Below are 24,131 nucleotides of genomic sequence, written 5' to 3' on the forward strand. Positions count from 1 at the left end.
TATAAAGCATCAAAAATTGCTAGGGTGTGTACTGTTTTCTGGTTCGGAACAGTAATCCAAGCTTTTGAGAAGCAGCAGAGAAGATATATTGGTGTCAATTTTAACCCCCCACAAACTTATCAAAGCAGAAAGTGGAATTGTCTCTCCTGACATGATTATATCCAGTTCGGAGACATTTATCTTTTTGGAGAAAACAGACGCCTGTTGATCTTTGTTTCCGAAAACCATATTAATGATCGCTCAAAACGTTAAAGCCTTCTAAATATTTGAAGATATGGTTCGCAGCTTTCTCCATGATTTTCGATATCACCGATAGCAAAGCGACTGGTCTATAGTTAATTGGAAGATTTTTCTTGTCCTTTTTGCTTTTTGGGAATAAGCTGAATGCGAGCAATCTTCCAACAATTACAATTACAATTATAATTCATATCAGTATCACTTCATCGCTTGCTGTGCTTCTGGAACTCATATTCGAACTAATCCCATATCTGCACTTCGATGAACTCATTCATATACTCCAATCAAGAACCGTCGAAAATTTTCAGCTTATTCTCAAGGCGCCATGATAAGTGAAATGTCTTGCTGCTTCGCTCACATTCGATAATATTAGTTCTTATTTCACGCTTTTCGGAAACAGTTCGACGCTCGGGAATCGATAACTTAACACCAATATATGATTTATCGGAATGTGGTTTTGAACATCTTGCTGGTTGCCTATCTTCAAGTTACTCCTTCGGAGTACCAATTAGAAGGATGTTCGTTGTTCGGAGCGAGTATTTTCACATCGGTGATCAGTGGCTCGCTCCCTACAAGTAGGTAGATTTGATACACCGAGTATTCCTCCTTTGACACAAAAAAGGACCTGTAACTATTGTTATATAATTATATTTCATCCTCGTTGAAATAGTGTAAATATGTCTAACTACTTTCAATCCGGTCGTTAGTTATCTATAGTAGTATTTTTTCTAGCAACCCCCTATGATGTCTTTCAGGAAATTGGTGTACATTCTCTGGGTGATGTTACTAAACGGAAAAAATATTGGATCTAGGGATGGCTCCATTTTCTTTCTACTTCGATGAAAAAAGATTGTTACTTGATGAAATCCGCAATGAGCATTCATCAGTAAATATTGATATTACGTTTTCCCTTGATTCTTCAGTCGGTAACCAAGCGGTTCGGCGTGGGTGCTTTGTTCACTCACTCGAATTGACTGCCGTGTTGGTCGGTGGTTCAAGCCCTGGTCTGAACGATCGATCTTCACTTGCTATCGTCCAACCCGTGTTAGAAATCACACGTTAAAAGGTAAGACCTCGTTAATCCTTAGCTCGCACAAGTTTCGACTTCTGAGGGCTGTTGTTCGTAGGGGTGCGACAGCTGGTTAACGGAAAAACAGATTCTAAACAGACAGATTTTTTTTTAATGCTGGCATCAATTTCTGCCACATCATCTTGCCACCTTTAGTAATATAAGTAAATTATATGGAATATAGTTCTGAAGGTAATTCATGTCTAGCTACTACATTATTAACGAACATTCATCACACAGGCTTCTTGATTCGGAATAGGAATAATCTCAGGTAATTTGGAGAAAAAGCATTGCCTCCAATAGGTATTCGGGCGAGGATTCAAAGGGATACTCCTCATCTACTTGTTAAGTGGCTTTTTCAAAAAACACAAAGCTTGCATCGTTTACATCATTCTTCCAGGTGGTGACGACAGTTGTCTCAACAATATCATCACTGATATGTACTATTGGTATGCCCAGCTTGTAAACTAGTGTTGCCTCGTCTTCATGATTCCCATTACTGAAGCAGCACCAGCTTCAGGTTATCTTCTTTCTTTTTTTTTATTTCGTTCATGGAGTAGATGACTAGTCCCGTTGAATGAGATATCACGTCTTGAATCGCTTGCCGAATTTCAACTATCATCATGGTTGCAAGCTTTGTGGCAGATCATAACAAATATCCAATTTTAACCTTATCGACCTCAGATCGAGAACCTTTAATGTTTATTTATGGGACATTCATTGAGCCCCTTACTTGCAGAAATTTTCATGGATAATCTAGAGAAGTCAATCTTTGAACATCCTTTGATTAAAAATTTCTTGTATTGGCATAGATATGTGGATGACGTTTTGGTATGTTTTACAGGTACTAAGAGGCAATTAGATACTTTTGATAGTGATATTAACAAAATTCATGTAAACATTAGATTCACTATTGAAGTCGAAGCAGACAACTCAATCTATTTCTTGGACCTAACAATTAGTAAAATAACAACAAACATAATTTTTCAATTTATCACACCGTCCTATAAGGATATTACTATACATCACGATTCTACCCATCCTCATCAACACAAAGTAGCAGTTTATAAGAGCATGATTCACAGATTAGTCAATGTTCTTCTTTCAATAGATAATTTCAATATAGAACTTAATATCATCAAACAAATTGCGGTTAACAATGGGTTTAAAGCCGAATTAATGAACAAAATAGTTTCCAACGAAGTCTTCGCAAAAGCGATTCGAGACGTTTTTCCTATTGATGAGGTAGAAAATCAAAGTTATAAAGCTTTAACGTATTTTGGACAACCAACGGTAAAAGTGCCTTCATTTTTGAGGAAACGAGATATCAAAATTGCATATAGAAGAAGTGATACGTTGGGAAAGTTAGTTAAAAATAATAAAGACAAAACATCCAAATTCGAGAAATCAAGAGTATATAAATTAAAGTGTGGAACGTGCCCTAGGGTATATATTGGTCAAACTAGCAGAACATTCAGGAATCGAATCTAGGAACATCATACGAGCTATAAATTCAACATATTCAAATCATCTTCTAGAAGAAAATCATATCTTTGATGAAGAGTTCGAAATTTTGCACATAGAAAATAAGGGTTTGAAGTTGAATCGTTTGGAAGCAATGGAAATCATAAGCATAAAAATCCAAACATTTCAATGAATGACCCACTGGATTTGAATAGATCACCATTATTGAACTGATGACCAGTCATCACCCGAAAACGATTGTAGATACCAACAATCGAAACGTCGTGAACTAACGTGACTTGGAATCTCTACATTTTTTAATTTTTTTGTTATTATTTTCTTTTTTCATTCCTTTAATTTTTATTTATTCAATTATTATACCTGTAGGTTATTTCACTATCATTTCATTTCAGGTTTATTGTTTCTTAATATAATTGTTATTTTCAACTATTCTTTTTTAATTATTCTTTTTTACTTGTTTCAGGGATTTCAAATCATTTTATATAGTAGACAATGGAAGTCCGAACTAGTGAAATGTTGTGATATATTTTTCAAATTTGTGAAGATCAAATCGTGAGGTGTAGTTTCTGAAATTACTTTGGATCTTCATCAAGTAACGGCCGAATCAATCAGAAAATAAATAGAACTTATTTGCTCACCTAACGATTTCAAAGCTCTGGAAAAGTTATGGAACTTCCCAAAAATGTATTAAACAAAACCAACCAAAATTAGATTACAGACGTTCTTTAACAAGAATATCTGTGGAGTAGTCAGTGATTAGTGCAGGTTTTAGACATTTACCCTTCCACAATCGGAAAATGTATTCAGTTAGCGTATGGCTTATTCACATCACAAAAGTTAACATAACAAATACAATTGTATTAAAGCACAAAAAGATACAGGAAATCAAGATTACAAACAAACATCTAAGTCACGTATATATTCAATTGCATCTTTAGTCGCTGTCCAGAAGTTAGAGGGGTTACGGGTACCCTCAGTGTGGCTGATTGTTTGCACAGTCGCACCTGGGGGAAAAGTTTTCAACCCATTTCAAAAGTGAGTCAGTGCATCTTCCGCATTTGCTTCTGATTCTATTTAGGGTTGACCATGTTTTGCGAAAGGTCGAATCCATGTGGTTTGCTGGATATGTAAGGCATGTTGTGGTAGGCTAGTGGAGCATTGACCTCCCATTCTTCCCGCCAGCGAGTAGTTATGTCAAAACCGGCATAATGCAGAGACTTTCCAGTTCTGAGAGGGGGATGCCTGAAACGAAAGCGGTTTCTTTCGAGGGCGAGGGTATCGGAGTGGTTCGGTAGTTGAGGATTATTATTGATCTTCTTGAATTCCTTGATAAGAGCGTGCTCCCTACGGAGGTGGAAAGGGGCTATGTGGCTAAGCGTGGGGAACCAGAAAGTAGGCGTTGGTATAATCGTACCTTCAATAAGCCGCATTGTGTGGTTGAGCTGGACATCAACCAGGCTAGCATGAGCTGCTGAATATACCTATCCCAGGGCTAAAGATCTCAGTGTGAAAGCTCCTCCTCAAGTGGTACCGGATAGTTTCTGGAGGATGTTATTACGCGTTTTGATCTTAGCTGCTGTTTCCGACAGATGTTCTTCAACAATCGGAAAAATATAAAGCTATATCATCATGTCAAAGGACAGATACATACCTCTGGTTATCTTAGATGCTTTTACAAATGAATTATTTTTGATTTTGAGAACGGAGAGGGTTCACTTACCGATATTCCAAATCTTCTGGAAGAAGTTTAGTATATGAATTGATTTTTTCCATAGATTATTCAATGTGTAGCAAACTTTGAGAATACAGAAAGTCATTAACTGTTCAGACTCTTTGGTGGTTTTTATAACACAGTAACTTTTCAGGGTAATATTTCCAATCCGTTCTTCAGTACACTTCAGCAGATTCTCTATTGATTCAGTTCTGTTTATTTTTCAAGTTGTGAAAGTTTGAATATCCGAAAAAAAGGCAAAATACATTACACATATTTCCGTGCAGTGCAAAATTCATTCCAGAATAATCCTTCAACAGTGCAAATTCTTTTTTATACGTTTTAATTTTGGTTTCCTTCCGGAATGTAGCACACAAGCTCCTTCTTTCAAAACGATTCTGTTACTCGCTTTTGCGATATGCCCATTCTTACCGATGCATTTATATTTCAGATGTTTCCTATTCACAACGCATTCACTTGATCGATGACTGCTGTCGGCACAGATGAAACATAGATTTTCTTTTCCACGAGCCGAGTTCGCTAATGCATCGAGTGAGAACTATATTGAAGAGGTGATTCAATATCTCCTATAAATGCGATAAGTCGGCGCTGTTAAATCCTGCCATATCCGTAGTTGTGTTCGAATTCATGTGATATTTTTCAACATGTGCTTGCAACATTGGGGCAATTCTCATACGATTTTATAAAATGTACCATCGAAAACCCATCGCCGGAAAATGGCCGGAAAATGACTATCAGCACTAAATAGAAAATACTTTTGCATTCCTTCTGAACTTGAATCAATGTGTGAACTAATACATGTTTCGGACAATGCAAATATACTTATCTATATTATTTGTTGTGATAAATTCTTTAGGCAAATCAAATTCAGTGAATCTGGACCTCACATCGAGGTGAGCGAATTTCAGGCTATTGATCATCTTATAATCATATATTACAAAATATAATCAGATTCTGAAATAACAAAAACATACGAAATTACGTGCTAAGATCTCTCGAAGAATGACTACGAAACTCGTCAACTGGTTATCACTAGTGATTATTGGATTAATATGGGTTTTTTTCGTTGGTTTTGATACTACTATTTTGATTGCTCCTGTTGGCTTCGTTTTAGATTCAGAGGGGCGCCGATTCTGTGCTGGAATCCCTTGCAATGGAAGTTATTCTCTTTCTTCGTAGGAAGACTTAGGAGATTTAATAAGCGGTTAAGCAGGAATAGAAGGGACACTGCATTTCTTGGATACTTGCATATCAAGTTCAATGATGGAGCTCACCGAATACTGCTTTGAGCCCACGAACAATCGATATCCTCTAATATAAGTATCCGGTTCTTTTTTATGCTGGGCAAGATGTCTTTTTAGAATCTTGAAATCTGCTCGTTGATCTTGAGTCAAATCGTGAGCGATGCTCATGCCGCTCACTTTAAGATTTTTTATTTTGGAGAATACTTTTTTCTTAGCTCAGCAAGATATTCAACCTTTCCTAGAGAGTTTTCAATTTTTCCTAGACAGTAGACGTTGTTTAGGTCCTGTTCGCAAATATCAGTCCCCAGTAACTTATTTAGCTTACTTTCGGAACATCGGATGTCTACCAGCGAGAAAGATAGTATTTCATGTAAGTTAAATTTCATCTCTTTCATTCACTAGATTATATAAGAATCGTGTGAGTGATATCTGATTCAATTCCACTATGAATGATTGGAAAACAAACAGAATAGAGAAAAATTTTTAGTGTCCGACCGAAAGTTCGATTTCGGTCGAGTTTCGGCAAAAAAACATGTTTCGGTTTAGTTTCGGCGGCAAACCTACCGAAACTGCGTTCGGGAGTTCCCGTGTTGTGATCGGTCATGTTCGGCGCGTTGAATTTCATACAAGCGACGAAGACATTTTGCCGAGTCCACGTGCCTAATCATGTCATGACTTGTGAATTACTTTGTGATTTACTTTGTTTATTATATAAATATTAAATACCTATTGTGATAGTAGGTAACAACTTGAATAAGTAATTTTACGTTTAATATTTTTGAAAAACTATCAATAATATTCAAAAGAAGGATCTACACGTACTCAAATAAACACCTCACCTATTTTAAGTATTTTCAAGGTGCAATTAATATTTTTTCTTAAATAAGGGTTTGTTATGTTGATTATAATGTCGAAGACTCCATAACGTTGTGATTTAAAGATAAAACAGTAAGGACTGACTGAATATAATAACGTTTTCTTTATTTTTTCCCCAAAGCACAATCCTTGTAAGGAAGTTTCGGTTTCGGCCGAAACTGAGACCGTTGCCGAAATTCGTTTTGGTTTCGGTTTCGGTCGTAAAAACCAGTTTCGGTCGGACACTAAAAGTTTTTCTTCGTATAATTCAGCTTTCCAAAAATCAACCTCCCCTGAAAATATACCCTTTTCAATTCAATTTTTATTGTTTTATTCTTGGCGAGTCATTTATATTGGCTACCCTCCCGGCGCATACGCCAAATAATTGACTTTCATAAAGTTTTTGGTACCTTAATTACGTTTTTGACATTTTTGTGAGGAAATGTTTTTTATAAAATATATTACTAGCTGTAAATGTAACTTCCTATAAATGAAAGATTTTCAAAACTGGTCGACTGGTTTTTGAGTTCATTCGTTACAATCATACAAAACGCTATTTTTTGTAATATTACTTACTTATAATATAGATGACTCTAAGATTGCGACATGATATGAATTACCTATCATTGAATAATATAATATCCAGACTCAACTTGAAAAACGATTTTTTAAACGAATATAATTTACAGGGTGTTTCGTAATTCATTGCTAATCCTGGAAGGTCATAATCCTTGGATAATTTGAAGGTTTTCCTAATGTTCATCAGTGGCGTCCCTATTAACACCCCTGCCATATGTTTTTAAATCAAAATCATGATACGTCACCGTCCTTTTTCAAAAAAAAAGATTTTTGTAACTACTCTCTATCTTGATAAATTGATGAATGTAGCCGTTACTACGTTGTAGGAAATCAGAATGAAGAAAAGAGAATTGAAACTTTCTATGTTTTTTACCACTTTTATTTGTAACTAACGTTACTGCAGTTTCGTCGTATAATCACATTTTCAAACGTATACATTGAAGTAACTAACTAACTTAACTCATACATTAGATTAAACTAACTAACTCAACTTATACGTTAAACTAACTAAGTTAGTTTAATGTATAAATTTGAAAATGTCCTTATAGGACGAAACTGCACTAACGTTAGTTACAAATAAAAGTAGTAAGAACATAGAAAGTTTCAATTCCCTTTTTTCACTCTCTATCTTCTCATTAAAATGGTAGAAAATAAAATTCAATAGATATTTTTCTCTCATTCTCAATTTCACAATTGTAATCAATTACAATTTTTAACTTTGTACTATTTATGAATCATTCAGTTTTCATATTGAGTACATATGAAAAAACATTATTGAAACTATTTTGAACAAAAAATACCGAAATCAAATCAACTGTTCAAAATGACCGCTTCCTGCTCTCCTTCTCATTGAAAAATTCCTGTAGTATTTTTTATTGCTTCACAGAAAAGTGTTATGCGGTTTCGCAATTCTTCCTCAGTTTGCATTGGTACACCAACTTGAGATGTCCTCAAAGAAAATGATCAAGACGGGTTAAATCTAGTGATCTAGCTGGCCATGACTCTGTTCCCCACGACCCATCCAGTGATAAAGAGAGTTTTGTTTTCAGTTTTCGCGAGTATTCGCCAAATGAAGTATTTTCGGTAACTTTTTGGACAAACAATTGTCATAAATACACTCGTAGGGGAAAGTCCCGAGAAAAAAGTGTCTGAACCCGTTGAATGTGATAGGGATTTAATGAATAATCCACACTAGGATATTAGCGATATTCATCTCACTGGCAACTTGCTTCGTGCTCACTTCAGGATTTTAGTCAACTGAGTTCAAAACAACTATCTCAATTTCTGGAGTTCTTGCAGTCCGATGTGCTTCTTTCGAGAGGTGATTTGGCTCCAAATGTCATGGTGGTTAAAAACGTTCGAACATCAGGAATAATTCTATTTGGGAATCGCTCGTGATTTAGTCGCCCGGCTTTATATGCATTCTCGTCAGTAAGCACATACAAGTAATGCATGTCTGCTCATTCGGTAATTGTAAAATTTACTTAGGTTTTTTTAAAAAAAAATTTATGATGTGAATAAATTCACGTATCTAGCTATAAAAGTGTCAAAATTGTTCATGTGGACAGCAATGAAATTAGTACTCGTTTTAGGAACAGATTTCAACAGACGTGTCTAGCCCACAAAATATATCTTCTACACTTCAACGGCTGATTCCGCTTAGGGACAAGCAAACGAATGTATTTCATTTTCAACCTCAAATACCGTTTGTTGAACGAAAATGGCACGAGACCATTTTTATAAGAAGATAGAATGCAATTCCAAAAATAACATTTATTTTTAAATAAATGTTTAAATAAATGAAAATGGAACTTTTAACGAGTGATGATCGACTGTATTGCCAAACATGCGCCAAACTAACTGACTGTTATAAGAAAACAAGTATACCTGAGGCAGTCATTGTTCACTGTGGTTCTGTCGTTGAATCTGGTCATCATTACACATTGGTCAAAGATGAAACGGACTAGTTTAAGTTTGACGATAGTCGTATGACTAATTGTTCTGCCGATGTCTTGAATTTATTCGGAGCTTCTCAAGATACCCTACATTTTGTTTTATGAAATAGAGGACATTGCAGATCAAGATCTTCAGATGATGTGGTACTGCAGGATTTTCTGGGTTTTCCTGCAGCTAAAAAAGAAAATGAGCTATTGGAATCAATAAAGTCGCCCCGTGTGCCAATTATTTTTTGTTGTTTCATAATTTCATGATTTGTATTACTTTCTCCTCTAATGAAACATATCGTGTTCTGGTTCATTTGGAGGAATGAATATTTCCTACTATTTTTTTGATGAAAAATATGGCAGCAAATGCGCCACTGGAATCAATGAAGTCGCCCCGGAGCGCCAATTAATGTTTATTGTTGTTTTTATTTTTATCGTTGTTTTATAATTTTTTAGCAAAATAACTGTAATATCAAAAAAAGGAAAAAACACGACTGGATAAATGAGATTCATTGAGGGGTGGCAGATAACAATTTCGGCATTTCTGCGACTTTGGGGAAACCTACATAGTGAAGGACACTCCTTTATATTGACGAGGAATATAAATCAGGACTGTGTGGAAAATTATTTTGGTCAATTTAGAAATACTTGTGGAAATGCCAGAAATGCCTATTCAAATTACCAGAGCTTTCAAAAACACATTTACTCTTCAGTATTTCACACAGGCAGAAGGAACTTACTGTCTAGAAGAGATTCTATCTAGTATAACAGATGCAGACATAAATAGAATGAGGATTCTTGTGGAAGTTCCAAAAAATCCCTATAAACCTTTCAGAGTAGAGACAAATGATTATAGAACCCTAGCCACTCCAGAAGGCAACAGCTTGGGCTATGTTCGTGGATATCTTTTGAGAAAATGTTCAAATTTCGACACGGCAGCTAGTACCACACAAAATGAAACAAATGTATATAATTATTTCAAGGTATATAGTAATACAGTAGCCAAACAGTTTGGAAGTTTATATATGCCTCCAGATTCATTTTTACAATGTATCATTCATCTAGAGACAGAATTTCTTAATCATTTCAACAATTTATGTGCCACTGATTGTATAAGCAACCAGCTCAAAACAATGTTTTCAAAAATCAATATTTCTCATCCTTGTGATAATTTTTCTTTGAATTATTTATGTTTTCTTTTCACAAGGACAAGAATTCATTATATTTTGAAATTTGCCAATGGAAATTTGGAAAAAAACGTTAAAAAAAATCAAAAACTCATCATTCTAAAAAACCTTTGAAATATATTACCATAAGTTTTCGTCCTCAATTATATACTCTTACTATATAAAATATACGTTCATTCCACCACCTTGTCTTATTTTTTATCAATTCCTGAACAGTTCACAATCATATGAGACATTTTTTGGGAGCTCCTCGTAGCAATGATGAAGTCAGATCATGGTCGCATATTTTTTGATCGAACCTCGTGCAGAGGTGCCCCGCCATATGCCAGCAAAAAATAAAATCTCGACACGAAACATGAAAGAAGCCGACGGGAGTGAATTTACTTCTGTTCACTTATGTACGGGGCTTCAACATTATTACGACATTTCAATTCCTGAGCCATATAATGGCAGATCATTCATGTATAGCAGGAAAAGCGATGGGCCCAAAATACTCCCTTGCGGCGTCCCAAAGTTAACATCAAATTTATCTATTTATCTGAGAAGCCATTTTCAACCTCAATATGTCTACTTATAGATACGTGTATATGTTTGTAGAGGATAAGATCCAGTCATCTACAGGTCTCAACTCGATTTTTCAAACATGATCATTTAATATTAATTAATCCTAGATGGTGGGATATATTTTGAGAAAGTAATGGCAGTAGTTGGAATATCTATCTGATAATAATAAGAATTGATAATTATAACAAATCAGGTTCTTTAATTACTGTTGTATAAAACGCACTGTAGAATAGTTTGAAGTACCAGTTAAGTTTTGAGTAGACTCCATACTGTTGAAATTGTCCAATTATTATCCTGGATAAAGTTTTATTTTCCTATTTCCATAATCAAATAGTTCGCAAAATATTCAAAGAATTTTTTCAATAGCATTACTGAGGTCAAATAAAACTCATCAGCATCTGTAGAAACTTCTCGAAGAATGCGATATTTTCAACATAATTCCTCACCATCCATTCAAAGTGTTAATATGCTGAATCTTTTTCAACTTTTAGATAAAATCTGGCGTCTCAAATCACTCTTCGTGACTTTAACTCATTTGCATCTTATATTCCGCTTCCTGTTGCTTGTGCAACCTTATTTTTCTAGATAAAAGTATCGCCCCTAGGCAAACAAAAAGGCGAAGGGTGGAAACTCTCAACGGTACTTGCCGTGTCATGAATATATATTGTTGCATGATAACTATTGAGTAAATTTATGAAAAAATAATAATGGTAGTTTTTACAATCATCACAAACTTCATAGGAAAAATAGTTCATTATTTGCGAAACTTGTTCTTACAGAGTTGTTCTTGATGAAATCCGTCTATAAGTGAGAAACTGTAAAGAAATAAATTTGATGTTTTTTCTGCAATTTATTATTGATAAATACTTCAGAAAGATTTTAGCGAATTGCTTATTCCATACATATCTCCTCTACAATTTCACATATCTACTTGAACTCTTCAATGTCACATTCTTCAATGCCACAAAAATATTTCGGGCTGGGGACATACATATCTCACTGAATATTTTTTTCTGTACACTACAAAGCTATTTATGATATGAGTGTTAAAAGTAAGGTTTTATTTTGTGAGTGAAATAGTTTGCGAAATGAACGTAGCGAGTTGACGATTTCACGAACAAAATAAAACATACTTTTAACACAAATATCATTCAAAGTTTTGTGTACAACTGTCTTGCTTTCATAACAAAATAAACGAATTTGATATTCCTATAAAACACATTTTAACATCTCTTGTCAATTAACTATTTTCATTAATGAATCGAAGAGGTTTTTTGTATTAAAGTGTATAATTTTTAAAATTCTTGCAAAGCGCTTTCGACTTTTGTTATTTTCATGTTATCGCATTTGCTGTGAAGTGGCCGTGTCATCGATCAATCTATTTCTTATAAAAATGATATTGCTGAAAGAATAATCTCAACAGCTAGCTCCAGCGATACAGCATCGTCCTCTTCACTTCAAGAATTAAATATTAATGCTCATGAAATTGTCAACTCAGCTAGTTCAAATATATTACAAGGCTCTTCAACATCGCAAGGTGTTAATATCAGCAGTTGTTCTTATTGTACTTTCCATATCAATGTTTATAAATAATAATAATGTAATTAATGTATATAATACATTTGTAACAGAATTTAATTGTATCTATATGTATTGTTCTTAATAAAACTTTTTAAAAAATTGAATAATTATGTTTTGTTTATTGCTATTTGGTCGAAAAAAATCGTGATGAAAATACTTTCAACACTAGTGTTAAAAGACTCTTCAACATCGCAAAGTATCAATATCAGCAGTTGTTTCAATTGTACTTTTCATATTAATGTTCATAAATAATAATATTGCTATTTGGTCGAAAAAAATCGTGTTGAAAATACTTTTAATACTTTTTTTAAATATTTTCAACACGCTACTTTGTATACATCATCTTTTAATAATCTTGACAACCATTAATAATGTCAGTTTTAATGACAGTTGGTCATTGGTTTTTCAAAATAGCATCATGATTACGTTTCCATAATACGTATCTTTCAGGTCGATAAGTCTAAATTCCAAAACATAACTTGATACATATTCACATAATGATTCGGAAGTTCTCAGAACATTTTTTTTTGACATTTGTTAAATTTTGTTTTCATTTTGGTTTCGAAATAACGTCATTCCGGATTAATAATATTTTTCGTCTTTTCGTCTGGAAATATATGTTAATTTTCTGTTAGAAATAATAAGGAAATGAAACATCCTTATAACGTTTAGTAGAAATACAGTATTCTCATTGCTTCAGAAATACGCATTTTCATCAGCTCGAAATGAAATCTCTAATATAACGTTTAGTAGAAATACAGTATTCTCATTGCTTCAGAAATACGCATTCTCATCAGCTTGAAATGAAATCTCTAATGAAAGATATATTCATGATATTTGGTATATTACCAAATATTCAAAGCTTAAGAAATCATATATAACATTCCAGAACAAAGGCTTTCATAAATACATAAATAAATACGTAAATCATAGTTCATAAATACATAATTTGTGGAATATTTCATATTTCATGAAGTATCGAAACAATTGGTCTTTTTGCATTCCCCATCTGATATCAACATTATATATATATATATATATATATATATATATATATATATATGGCAATTTATAGTCAAAATAACATCAGTTTGAATTACTGATAACTTTAATTTTCAAATATTTGTTTATTTTCTGTTTGTGATGATAAGGAAATGAAACATACTTTTTCTAATATTTTCATTCATTGAGAAAAGACGTTTTCTCATCAGCTTACAGAGAAGGATATAATATGAAACACATTTGTGATGTTCAATGTTTTACTCAATATTTCAATCATGAAAAACATGTATATATGATATCCCATGAAAAACGTCACCAAGATGACAGTCAAATATATGATCATCTCATTAAAAACGTCATTATTCAGAAAATATCTTAGAAAACCGTCATATGACCGATTTTTTGCGAAGACTATATATATATACGGGGATTTCATTTTTATAAATACAGATACGATGTTTGAAATTCAAACATCGTATCTGTACTGGCTTCTATTAATGACAACGTACATTTGTCTTGTTTCTGCAAAGTGGTGCCTAACCTTGTACTTGGCTATTCCATGATTTAGCTGATGAAAGCTAAAAAGCTAGAAACACGTGTCTGCTGTTTATTTAATTTTTGTGTGTTTCATCCATGATTTTTCCTGCTTTTGAATAAATCACATCCATTGATTAAATTATCATTACTGGTAATAAAACACTTGATATGAAACTGGTAAAACTGAAAATACTACTGATCCAAGTCTGACAAATATCGTAGGGAGTAGTCCTGTATATATTGAAGGTGAAATGGCATATCTAGAAGACTGCTCCTCTGCTCCTACTAACAACATTTTATGAATAATTTATCGAAAGCCTTCGAAGCGGCTGGATTTTTGTGGGGACACTTAAGAAGCCAAATGTATCACACTCCATCTGACTCACCTTCAAGGACGAATTAACCCCAATCAGTCTTTGTCAACATTTACGAAATTTTTGGAAATGCTATTCCTGGCTTGGAGCTTTCTTCACTAGATGAACTGTAGTTGAAACAAATTCTATCCAGTCAACCCTTGATGAAATTAGTGAAGTACCAGACAGACTGCTATATGTATTAGATCCGTCCTACACTGACGAAGAGTAATATTCCGAAATGGTCTGTAGATATACACCATCTGTGAATGCCATATGTTTCAAATGTGGTTCAGTGCTTTGGTTTTCATTTACCTATTGAGTTGCAAATCTGAACAAGTTTAAGACGTGTACTTATTTGGTTACTGCTAACTGGTAAAGAAATCTTAATTGTGTTTATTATGAAGCGTCAATCACGTAATTCAACTTGTCATAAATGTACCCAACCACTAATACTTCTAAAAGGAAGCTGGAGTTACCGACAAATTGGTCGTCGATTCAATGTGTCCCACACATCCATCACACGGATCTTGCAACGATTCCGTGAAACGAGCGATCATGCTCGCAGACCAGGACAAGGACGAAAACGGGTCACTACCCCTATTCAGGGTCGATATTTGAGAATTTTTGCACTTCGACAACGGTTTGTTACACATCAAAATCTACACGTGCATGCTATACAAATCGTTACGGAAACTGTTCGCCAGCGACTCAAGGAATACAACATTGCTGCCCGGTGTCGTCTATTAACTGCAGACCATCTAAAGGAGAGACTATGTTTTGCCAAGGAACACTTCAATTGGTTAGAGGCTGACAGAGTTATTCATCGATGATTCCCGATTTTGTTTATACAATAACGACAGACGTGTTCGTGTGTCACGACGTTCCAATGAACGATATGCACGATGACATGATTCATTGAAGTGGGACGGCAATTTCTTGGAGAAGTATAGCCAACTCCGTTATTATTGATGCGACCAATTTGCTTAAATAGGCAAACTAGTAGCATTTTTAATGGCCTTCCTGATGCAGAAAACAAAAAAACTGACAGTCGCGTTCTCAAAATATTTAATAAAATATCATTTTATCATGCACTTCGATTCGTGAAAACATTCTCAATGAAAAAGTTCATATCACCTTCCTTCCTAAAGTTGAAAATAAGCGACTTATGTGGAAATATTAATTCATTTCTATAATACAAAACATTTCTTTGTTTTGGCAAATGAAACCCCATTATTGTCTAAACATATAATTTTGGTACTTATATGAATGATAATATTCTGTTAGTAACAGCAAAAAGACACCACTGAGCTATTTAGTATTTATTCACAAAACGATAAGTTCCATCTTAAAGCCATTTCACTAGCCGTATTTATTTTATGAATCAAAATATGTCGGCTATAATGATAACATTGAAGCCGTTTTTGTACAGAACAGATAATACTGGAGCGTCATATTAATGTGCGAGCTGAGGACTAACGAGTTCTTACCTTTCAACGTGTGATTCCTACCACGGAATCATGAACAATGAAAACGTTTTTGAGAAGAGAAGGACTAAAAAACGATTTGTAGTATCTGAAGATACTACATAGTTACAAGAGAGTCATAGTTACGACCGCATCGGGGGGCCTGGGGGGCCGGTTAGGCCCCCCAGACGCACCCTGGCGTTGGATGCGATCGGGTGTGGAGGGGTGGATTTTCGGGAAATCCTTGCGGGTACCGCCCCTCACCCCACACCAACAGGATTTCGCAGGGCTTCCTCCCGCTCACCGAACCCGGAATTGCTTCCTTACATCCGTGTAGGTGCGGGATAGGGCGGTTCATCAACAACTTTTGGGTGTACGCCGTGTGGTCTGCACCGCATACCCTTACGTTACCCCGAGGGGCACTCATGTTAGGAAAGTTACCTTTCCAGCGTTTGATGAGTAACCGCCGAGGGCTCTTGCGAGATACCTCTCCCACACATCTAGCTTGAAACCGGCCAACGCCTGTTACCCGCAAGTGCGGGATTGGGTGGTTGACCGATAACTTTACTGGGTGAGTGCCGTGTGGTCTGCACCGGGGGACTGTCAAACACCCGTAAGAGAGAGACAGTGATCCCCCGCCACTCACCACCTGTTTTTAACGATTTCTGAAGAAACATAAGATTTCTCCTTATATGTTAAGACCAGTGCAAACACTAGAACCTGGTGTCGGTGGTTTATGAATGAAATGCAGACAAGATCTCAACTTCCAAACAAATATTATATGGATGAATGAGGCTGATTTTCCAAATTGTGGGATGTATAATAGAAAGAATTTCCATTATTGGACTAGACAAAATTCATTTCTTCTCCATCCCCACAATCCGCAAAGAGGATTTAATATTAATGTTCAGTGTGGTCTATTTAGAGGCAGAATTATCTTACCTTGGTTCTTTGAACGGACTCCGTTACATTTATTTATTGATTAGAGTATTGAAAGAGTTTTTCGTAGATCTTGATCTGGAGGCTCGTCAGATGATCTATTTTCAGCAGGATGGAACACAAGCATATAATTTCAGTGTTTTGGAAACAGATGAATTGCTACAAAAGGCCCTGTTGGGTGGCCTTCTCGTTCACCAAACATGACACCTCTAGAGTTTTATTTTTGGGGATTTCTGAAAAATGAGGTGTGCAAAATGAAACATAATGATGTGGATGAACTGAAAAATGATATTGAAACTATAAGTAATAGAATTGATGGTCGAATTGAGTTGAAAACAACACGTTGTGTCAAGAGAAGGGCCCAAATACGTGTTCAACAAGAAGTCTAAGTTTCTGAATATTTACTCGAAATTTTGAAAAATGAGTAAAAAACAGCCTCTTTTCTTTTGTCATGTGCTACTTCAAACCTGTCAAATTTACATTTTTTCAAAAATCCTTAAAATATTTTTTTTTATTTCGAAAAAGTTGGTCAATTTCCAATTTTATACCCTTGCTCGAAATTTGGACTCTACTGTCACTTCGACTTTTTCCAATTTTTTTTAATTTTTCGAATCTTTAGCTCTATCGATTCGAACAATACAAATTTCATAATTTTGATGAATACAAGACTTCAATGTCACATTTTTCCCAGAAAATACCGACATTGGCTTTTTGTCATGGTGTGAATTTCATCCTCTTCGAGGTGATTTCTATCTGTGCAACATGGAGTCTGGCGTTGTCTTGCACCAATAAGAAATTTTCGCCACTATGAGGGGCGAATAGTACTACGTGTTGCTCCTAGGTTTCCATTATGTTCTTTTTAGCTGTAACGGACCCATTGTGTATGACCACGAAATCCGTACATGCGGTCAAAGAAATACCACACCATAACAGAGCCTCCACCAAATAATGTGATTCCGGACGTCGCGTCGTCAGCCTCTAACCAATTGACGTGTTTGGATTATTGGCAAAAGCGAATCAATGGTGAACGTACCGCTGAAATCTCAATAAACCTCAGTGCACTAATTTTGTATTGTTTTGTGTTGATGTCAATAAATTAATCAAACATTTCTCGTCAACATCATTAAAAACATAGCGAAGGATACAAATCCCCACACACTAATCGAATCTCATGCAGATCTAACTTGTACTTTTCCAATATTCGCCACTCGTACTTTTCAATAACATTTCTGTTCAATATTTTATTATCCCAAATAACGGTATATCTATAGTCTATTTTCATTTTGCACCAACCCTGTTTCACAACATTTTGTCACCAGGCATCATTGAAAATAATATCATCGACTACTCAAATCTCTTATTGACATCCGTAACACAGTTATGGATATTTTCTGTCACAGTGTTTGCTTTTTGTTTCAGGAACAAGTTTTTCGTCTTCTCCGCGTTCTATGATCGAAGAAAAGGGCAGAAGATCATCCGTGTCATTGGAGCGACAAGAACCAGGGGACCAGAGAAGGTGTGGTGTAGATTGTGGTACAAAACCAACGAATTCAATTCCTCTTCCCATGTTTCTGTAACGGTAGCTGCCCAAACCAAGGTAAACCATAATAAAATTCTTTATATATACGAAGGATGAATTTGATTAATAGTGACCATGTTTACACAGTATGCCGTCTGGCCTGAAAGATCATTCACCATATAAGCTAATGGACATCGTTTGTTTGAAGGTGATTGACAATGTTTCGTGATGAATTTCACTAGTTCGGACTTCCATTGTCTATTATATAAAATGATTTGAAATCCCTGAAACAAGTAAAAAAGAATAATTAAAAAGAATAGTTGAAAATAACAATTATATTTATTGTTGCTTAATATAATTGTTATTTTCAACTATTCTTTTTAATTATTTTTTTTTACTTCTTTCAGGGATTTCAAATCATTTTATATAATAGACAATGGAAGTCCGAACTAGTGAAACTAATGGACATCGTTGAGCAGATGCAGTGTGAGCCACAACAAAACCTCATGGGCTTGAATACACTCACTTTAGACCCACCTTTTTATCGCATTGAAAAATAATACTGTTCATTACTAGCAATAATCTGACATTATTTCTTGAATAATAATAATATACGGTGAAAAAAAATAATACTGTTTATTCCTTTTGATCATACAATTATGGTGTAGGAAACGTCAAATACAAGTATATTAAAACAACAATATGCAGAATAGTATATAACGGAGTTACATCAAGTGAAAAACAATTATTATATATCTACTATACAGGGTGATTCAAAAGTACTTTGACAAACTTCAGGAGGTGATTCCTCACAATATTCTAATATGAATTGTCCGAATAAATAAATGTCCGGAAATGCTTCGTTTCCAAGATACAGGATGTTGAAGTTTTATTTTTATTTTCGTTTTTTCAAATAACTTTTGAAATACTGAACTTAATTAAACGAAACTTGGTAATGAGAGGTTTTTGAGGTGTCGAATTCGAAACTGATGTTCTTATTGCTCTTACTCGTAGGGGGCGCCACCTACACGTCTTTTTCTTTTTTAAAGATTCATAACTTTTTTGGGCGTACTTCTAGCACATTTTTCAGTAAAAAAATCGATTCCTCTATCATATTTACGTAAATAAGCTACCCCTGTTACTAGTCGCTGTAAGCAACCGTTTTCTAAATATTTGGACTTGAAAACTTCAAGTCGATTATTTGATAATCGATGCATGTTGAAGTTATTACGAATATTTTGCTTTTTTCACAAGAATGCTTTGGAAATGAATTTGACGTTTTACTCGTTTGAAGAGGTCATTACTGTTGGGAACGTTCCTTTATTATTACATCCTTAAGCGAAATAGTTATTTTCGTATCAAGGGTGCATAATCAGTATTTATTCTAATAAAATTTGCAATAAATGTCAAAATTTTATTTCAGGAAATTTTGAATATGTAGAATAAACTAAAATAAACGAAACTAAATTGTATTCAAATAAATTGTTGGAAGTGTCCACCTTCAGCGAAGATACCGGCAGTCAGTCGTCTAGTCAGAGAATCTCGTACCCGCTCAAAAATTATTGGTGTGATTATTATTGTTTCACAGGCGTCTACTATTCGGTTTCTTAGATCTTCCTCGTTCATTACTGGAGTCTTATAAACTAGTGACTTCAAATGTCCCCAAAAATTGAAATCTATCGGGTTTAGATCTGGGGACCTTGGTGCCCACACCTTGGGTTCTTCTACACCCCTACCGATCCATCGATTTGGATAGACTGTGTTAAGGAATTTCCTGGCTACAACGCTAAAATGAGCCGTAGCCCCATCATGCATAAACCACATGCGGATACAAATTTCTAATGGTACATTCTGAAGTAGTCCCGACAATTCATTTTCTAAAAAGTGTCTGTAAGTTGCGCCATTCAGTCGGAGCGGAAGAAAGAAAGGACCTATCAAGTAATTATCAATTATTGCCGCCCATACATTTACAGAAAATTGATACTGATAATGCCTTTCACTAACTGCGTGCGGATTTTCGAGAGTCCAAACATGGTTGTTATGAAAGTTTCTGATAGCATTTCGGGAGAAGTTTGCCTCGTCCGTGAAGAGAACATATCTTAAATATTGAGGATTTCCAGCCAATTTTCTCAAAAACCATTGACACATAGTAATGCGTTGAGGAACGTCTCGTAGCAAAAGAGCTTGTACCCTTTGAATATGGTATGGATAAAACTGTTGATCGTGGATAATTCTCCAAACTGTGGACTGAGTAGAATTGACAGCTTCAGCAATTACTCTTGTGCTTGTTTCTGGATTCTCCTCGAAGGCGTTCAAAACAGCTTCTTTCAATTCTGGGGTTCGGACTGCTCGTGGTCTTCCAATAATATCAGCTGCCCTCTTAAAGCTACCTGTTTCTGCCAAATGACGGTGGAGACTAGCAAATGTTGGAACTGAAGGCAGTACTCGATTAGGAAATCGCTCCTGGTAAATACGTCTTCCTTCGCGCGCATTGCCATCCGCAAGGCCATAAATGAAATGCATATCGGCTAATTGAGCATTATTGTTCAAATAATCCATTTTTTCAAAATAAGTGTTTTCTATTTCTACTTACGGAAACTTCAACAAAACGTCTAACTGTCACAAAATATATAATTATCAAAACTACTCACAAACGTCAAATTTATTTCCAAAGCATTCTTGTGAAAAATACAAAATATTCGTAATAACTTCAACATGCATCGACTATCAAATAATCGACTTGAAATTTTCAAGTCCAAATATTTAGAAAACGATTGTGTCTGTATGGGTTAGTTTGTGGTCTATTGACGAATCATGTCTGTTTCATATTGACAGGTTCAAAAAGTGTATCGAATTATTGGTTTAAAGTTCTATCGTAAATTTGATGTTCTGGCCAATGAAATTAATGTGGCAATAAATGAACTTCTGCAAGTATGATGTTTTTTCAATTCAAACATTAGTAGTATAAATAACATTGAAATTAACATTTCAAACTAGATATTTATGATATGAGTGTTGAAAGTAAGTTTCAATTTTCACGAACAAAATGTAATTTTCTTTTAACACAAATATCATACAAAGTTTTTCTACAACTGTCCTGTGTTCACAATAAAGTAGATAAATTCAATATTTCTATAAAAACACATTTTGACATCTCTTGTCAGTTAACTATTTTCATGTTATCGCATTTGCTGTGAAGTGGCCCTGTCAAGTGACGCGCCGAATCTCCTGATTAGCAAAAAAAAGTATTATTTACAACCCAAGCGGTTTCTTTAAAGTCACATTTGAAGTTCTTGCTGATTTTCAATGTCTTGCATAATGAAAAACAGAGGCTGCAAAAAGAGCTTCAATTGAATTGTTACCGAAAAAATCGGCTCAGCAGTACGACATTGCATATTTCAATTTTCTTAGCTGGTGTAGACTCAAAAACGTCGAAGGAAACCGTCTTCTTAGCCAATCTGGAAGAGAAATCAAAAATATAGAACTCGTCAACTTTGTGGATCAAGTTTTCAATAATGAAGTCGAGTGCGCTCGTTAAAAATGGTGTTAATATAAGCAAATATTGCAAGGTAATAGCATTCTTAAAGCGGAAAAATGAAAGTTTTAGGCCCAAAAAAATCAAAAACTCTTACGTTTGAACAAGTTCAGAGGTTTATAAATGAAGCGTCACATGAAAAATATTTGATGATAAAAGTTGCTACTATTTTCGGAATATATGGAGCCTGCCGGCGTGAAGAGCTGTGCCATTTATTAATAGAAGACATTGAATCAATAGATAAGTCATTGATTGTTCTAATTGTTGGAATAAGCATTGACTATTTTAATAAATACGTTGCATTACGACCTTCTGTTATCATTCATAAAAGTTTTTTTTTTCTGGAATACTGATATTATAATTACAATGCCCAGTTGGTATAAACACTTTTGGGAAAATACCCTCTACCATTGCTGAGTTTCAGAATATCCCGGAACCAAAGGAATATTCAGGTCACTGTTTCAGAAGGTCTTCTGCTCCCTTGCCAGCAGAATCAGGAGCAAATATAACGGATATCAAGAAGTGCGGAGGATGGAAGTTTACAACAGTAGCTGAGGGTTACATCGATCAATCTATTTCTTATAAAAATGTTATTGCTGAAAGAATAATCTCAACAGCTAGCTCCAGCGATACAGCATCGTCCTCTTCACTTCAAGAATTAAATGTTAATGGCCATGAAATTGTCAACAGATTACAAGACTCTTCAACATCGCATAGTATCAATATCAGCAGTTGTTTCAATTATACTTTTCATATTGATATTCATAAATAATAATATTGCTATTTGGTCGAAAAAAATCGTGTTAAAAATACTTTTTATACTTTTTTAAAAATATGTTTAACACGCTACTTTGTATACATCATCTTTTAATACTCTTGAAAACTATTAAAAATGTCACTTTCAATGACAGTTGTACAAGAATAACATTTCAGAACACTCAAAGGTGCGAACTCGTTTCCACGTTTTCATGAAAGAGGATGTATACATCTCCACTTACAAGCGATTTTGGAAGTTGGATACTTTTTTCTAAGTTTTCAGTATCACTTTTTTCCGGTTTTGAAGGCCGTGGATTTTTGGAATTTCTTCCTGACGTTTCGCTGGTGTGAATGGCTAGCTTCCTCAGGGTTTTATGAATCTTGAATTAATATATCCGCGATTACTGTATATTACGGATGCATAACGCGTATTTATGTTGATTCCTCAGGTAGTTTGTTAGTGTGCTAATACCTCTACCTGGCCTAGGTATATTACGTGACGCGTGTTTATGTTGATTCATGTAGTTTGTTGTAATAATACCTAGATGTGGTGAATTGTCAATAACGTTCGTTGGTCGTTTTCTACCTACCGTCATGCTGTTTGTTATTCTTGGACTTCTTAGAATGGGATTCCATATTCGATTGAGCTTCACAGCTTCTTCTTTTCTGTTAAAATTATCCGTGTGTTTGTGGATTTTTATTGCCTCCCATACAGATCAGCTATGATATCCCTGGTTGGGGGCAATGAGTTACGTCTTTTCAAAGAGAATCCTGTGGGTTCCTTCACTGAGTGCGTCTACTGCCACAGCTGACCTGTCCCTTTAGCTTAGTCTGCAGTTTTCTCATGCACTTTCAGTCTTTTTCCATGGATCTTTTGGTGGTTCCGATGTATATACCTTTCCACAAGTGCGCGGTATGCGATAAACACCTGGAACCCTTTTGTCTTCAGCCATTCTGAGACTAACCCACGAAGAGTACCGAAAACCCACTCACTCGGATAGGTACCTCCATGCACTATCTAATCACCATCCTAGTCAAAAGAGAGGAGTCATCTTCACTCTAACGGAACGAGCTGGATGAATATGAGATCCACAGCGTCTAGAGAAAGAGCTGTTACGTCTTCAAGTGACCTTGAGGTCGAATGGATGCAAATATCCGAGATCATCAAAGCCATGAAACTGAAGAGTTCTACGGCTCAAAACGATGAGAATGCTTAAATGACTGCACGTGCGAATCTACCTTATATATCTAGGGTCACAGACAGAATTGGAAAACTTTTAAGGAAACACATCATCAAAAGGTACAACAAAGCCTCAGCCTGCTGAGCTTGCTGAAGATAAAAGTGATCCACTATCGTATCGTTTATCGCATACCGTACACTTGTGGGAAGACCCATGGAAAAAAGACTGAAGGAGCATGAAAGAAGCTGCAGACTAGGCCAAATAGACGAATCAGCTGTGGCAGAATACGGTAGAAACGGGTCAACGAACATTTTTGACAATTTACCAAATCCAGGTACAGGTATTATCACACCATTGTGATAGATAT

At 35.1% G+C, this 24,131-nt stretch overlaps 1 protein-coding gene across 3 annotated transcripts in view; it reads left to right on the forward strand.

Annotated features, from left to right (window-relative positions):
- Positions 1-24,131, forward strand: part of LOC111513200 (beta-1,4-galactosyltransferase galt-1) — a 318,653-nt gene that overhangs the window by 221,898 nt on the left and 72,624 nt on the right. For all 3 annotated transcript variants that reach the window (XM_074183706.1, XM_074183715.1, XM_074183711.1), the window contains one exon: positions 18,193-18,370. In XM_074183706.1, coding sequence (XP_074039807.1) covers positions 18,193-18,370 — 178 coding nt within the window. The remainder of the gene's footprint in view (positions 1-18,192; positions 18,371-24,131) is intronic.

This window comes from Leptinotarsa decemlineata, unplaced genomic scaffold (assembly GCF_025532065.1).
Source record: "Leptinotarsa decemlineata unplaced genomic scaffold, Ldec_3_MD MMD2_P_RNA_scaffold_2, whole genome shotgun sequence".
Lineage (NCBI taxonomy): Eukaryota > Metazoa > Arthropoda > Insecta > Coleoptera > Chrysomelidae > Leptinotarsa > Leptinotarsa decemlineata.